The 3,564-nt window shown below is 37.7% G+C and overlaps 1 protein-coding gene across 1 annotated transcript in view; it reads left to right on the forward strand.

Moving 5' to 3' along the window:
• The first annotated feature begins 99 nt into the window (after window positions 1-99).
• The window catches only part of LOC111800299, a 16,776-nt gene continuing 13,311 nt past the window's right edge, over window positions 100-3,564 (forward strand). The window contains exons 1-3 of the mRNA XM_023683926.1: window positions 100-822; window positions 1,885-2,228; window positions 2,402-3,071. Of these exons, the coding sequence (XP_023539694.1) occupies window positions 262-822; window positions 1,885-2,228; window positions 2,402-3,071 (1,575 nt within the window). The 5' untranslated portion in view covers window positions 100-261. The remainder of the gene's footprint in view (window positions 823-1,884; window positions 2,229-2,401; window positions 3,072-3,564) is intronic.

Here is a 3,564-nt window from a genome sequence, read left to right on the forward strand (position 1 = left end):
TTTTTTTTTTTTTTTTTTTTTTTTTTTTTTTTTTTTTTTTTTTTTTTTTTTTTTCTGAGTAATGGAAGGCAATTTATAAATCCGGCTATCTTCCTCCCGCCAAACCCTAAACCCTAAACCCTACGGTCCTTTATTTCCGCCTCCAAATTCCGGCGAAAGGGACGATTATATAGCGGCCGCCGAATCAGCTGCAGGCCTGAAACATCAGTATTGAATGTAAAAACAGTAAATTTCTAACTTAGCTAATCGGACTTGAGAGCGATGTACGGAAGACCATCCCGTTTCGCTCCTTCCGGCGCCGGTCGACGGCAGTCCCAGCCGCAGCAGCAACAACCGTGGCCACAGCCACAGCCACAAGCGCAGTTTCCTGCAGCGCCTTTTTTTAATCCCAATGTCCAGCTTGAAGCCCTTAATCATATTCTCCAATCTTCCGGCGGGTTTATTCCTGGTCATCAGAACGTCAACTTCCCTATGCAGAACTCGAACTTGCCGACACAAAATCACGGTTTTCAGTTTTCACAAGCCTCCAATCCAGGTTTCCACTTTCCACAGTCTGCTCATGCAGGTTTCCATTCTCCACAACCTCCCAATACGGGTTCCCAGGCGCATGGTAAGACTACTATGCCAGCAGAAGGCGTCACGAGGATCAACAACGCTGTGGCCAAAGCACACAGCGATCTTCTTGTGGCTAAGGAAAGCATCTCAGCGTGGAAGGTCTCGCAATCAGCGCTTTCAATTCTCCAGGTTGATTCATGGGATTCTTTAGGGGTTCGTATGCAGGAAATCGATGCTCTTCACCGCCTCATTGCGATGGAAGGAAAGGTAACGCGAGAAAATACGTCTTAAACTTCAATCCCCCTCTCTTTTGTTTGATTATCTGATAAATATTTGGGAATAGAGTATATTTTAAGCATGGATTCTCTGGGATCTTGAGTGGACTAGAATAATAAGCATTAGCCTACTAGGGCCTTTATCTATAAGGAAACTCATCCTGGTAGGGCCCAACGCCAGCTGCTGGGGTGGGGGTGGGGGTCATGGTGGAGGAGACTGACTATCCTTCGAAAAGTGCTTCTGCGTTTTTTTCCCCCTTCTCTGTCTCTGATTTGTTGAAATTGAGTCTAATGAAAGGTGAAAGATATCAAATTTCTATTTCAGGCTATTGCAGGGTTGTCATAACAAAGTTTTTCCTTGCTGAGAGTCGAGTCGTGCTTGAAAATTATTTTACTTTCTTAAAACGCGCATCATCTTCCAGCCGAGGTGGTTCGTTTGATGTCCACTATGTATTTGAGAAACGAACAGCCTTTTTCGCTTAATTGTTTGGCTTCTTCTGCTTCACAGTTCATGGGCAATAATCGTTCGCAATCAATGATAACTATTGATGTTGTATCTTTGGTCGCTCGATAATTGTAGGCTGTGACATATTAAAAGCTTAAATCCATAAGTCTCGGTAATGCTTTGTAGGTTTTTAAAATTATGAATTATAAAAGAAAGAGAAAACAGCTTCCATAGCAAGATAAAGTTTAAATTTGCTATAAAAATTATTCTTCAATCGGTAGATAGTTTGTTGAACTGTTTCATTGATCTGTTTTCCTTTATTTTCTACCCTCAAAATCTCTGGATTAAGTTCTATAGATCGTCATTTGGGAGAAGATTTGATAACCACGTTCTTCTCCCACTATCTCTAGAACCAAATTATCACATGTGAACCAGATACTATGGTTCAGAAGGGTCAGTTGGCTTGTTCAGTTTTTGTCAGTCTGTAATAGTATAGATATTATGAAAATCAAATCATTTTTCCTCCAAACATGGATAGGGGTTGTCAAAATTTCTGGTCAAATGTATATTAACTCCATCAAGTTATTGATATTGTCTGTCTTGGTTTAGATCAATTCGTTTATTCACTGCTTTGTGGGGGTGAGAAGAATTACTACGTTGTATGAATTGGAGAAGGCTATATGCAAGAATGAGGGAGTTAACCAATTTGAAGAGTTGAGGCTGGGCCCTTTTCTGCGTCACCCTCTTGTTTTGCATTATTTCTCAGTGAATTCTGAGGTAACTGAAGTATTTAATATAAAGAGCGAGGAGATTGTTACTCTTCTTTCCAAGTTTATGGATGTGGATGCTTGTAGAAATAAAGATATTACGGTCGAAGACTTTTTGGACTTCATTTCCAGGAAGCGATCAATAAAAAAGAGAGAAATGCTGGGTATACGTGTTCAAAACTTGGGGTACGTGTTTTTTTACCCCTCAGAAATTGCATCACTAGAAGAATGATAATATTTACATTCATTGTTCATGAATTTACAGTTATAAATGTTTAATATGATGTAGGCTACTTTGTATGTTTGATGTTATGAACTTGCTCTTGGCTATATGAATGAGAAGAACTAGTTTTTTGTAGGATGCATATTTCTGTTATTCGAAAAGCTAGGAGATCAGAAGATGATATTCTCAGCAAGTATCTAACAAAGTCAGATGAGAAATGCCGTAAGCGTCCTCTTTTTAAAATGCAGAAGCAACAGCTAGATGAGCGTTTTAGTGCCATAGCTCAGCGAGTTGAATCATTCTCCTCTGTTCAGAAGGACTTTTGTGGCAAGCATGTTAGATTTGCTTCTTCAAGCTCAGAAGATGAAGACAGTGATGTTAACACATGCGAAAATAAAAAGAATGGCCATGATTCAAGCTCTGATCTAAAACCTTCACAGCAAAACAGTAGAAGTTCAGATCGTGCCAGTAGCTGCCCTTACCCATCTGCAACTGAAGAGATGACACGGCTTGGGTTGAAAGGCGAAGTAATTGGCCATGCCACTCCTATTGGTGGCCAAAAGCACATTATGAATAGTGGTACATCCAAAAGGAAAAGAAAATCCAGAGATCAAAGCCACACTATTTTTGGATCCTCAACATCAAGTAAAAAAGTTAAGGGAGAAGCCAGCATCCTTGACAAAGATAGTTTATATAATTCCGATGAAGGTAGTGGTGATGAAGCTGAATATAAAATTACATATAATTCTATGAGGATGTTCATCACAACGTGGAAGGATGGATGTAGGGATATGACTGTGGATGAGGTGTGCTACTGCTTTTACTTCATCAATTTCTAGTGCTAAATTCTTTTTCCTATATGCATCAAACTTATTTATACTAGCCATCTCTTCTTATGTTAATATGATTTTCTGCATGTAACACACAAAAATGCTAACAACTTTATGTTAATTTAGCTTTTACTATTGACTAGCTCATTAGATTAATTAGTTTTTGGAAAATTAACCTCCAAACAAAACTAAGTTTCATGTTGTCATATATTTTTTTTTTTTTTTCCTTTTCTGTGTTTCTATTTCTTAGATATGAAATTTAATTATGAACTTTGCTTTCTATTATTCCTGGTGCAGTTAATTTTATTTACTTATCATTCCACAATTTTACTATTTTTGTTTCCTATAAATAATTTTTTTTTGGAAATAGTTCATGTAATGTTCTTCTTGTTTCTTTCAGGGATGCATTTCTCTGCTCCTTTTTTTTTTTTTTTTTTTTTCATTTTTTTTTTTTTTTTTTTTTTTTTTT

Source organism: Cucurbita pepo, chromosome LG08, assembly GCF_002806865.2.
Source record: "Cucurbita pepo subsp. pepo cultivar mu-cu-16 chromosome LG08, ASM280686v2, whole genome shotgun sequence".
Lineage (NCBI taxonomy): Eukaryota > Viridiplantae > Streptophyta > Magnoliopsida > Cucurbitales > Cucurbitaceae > Cucurbita > Cucurbita pepo.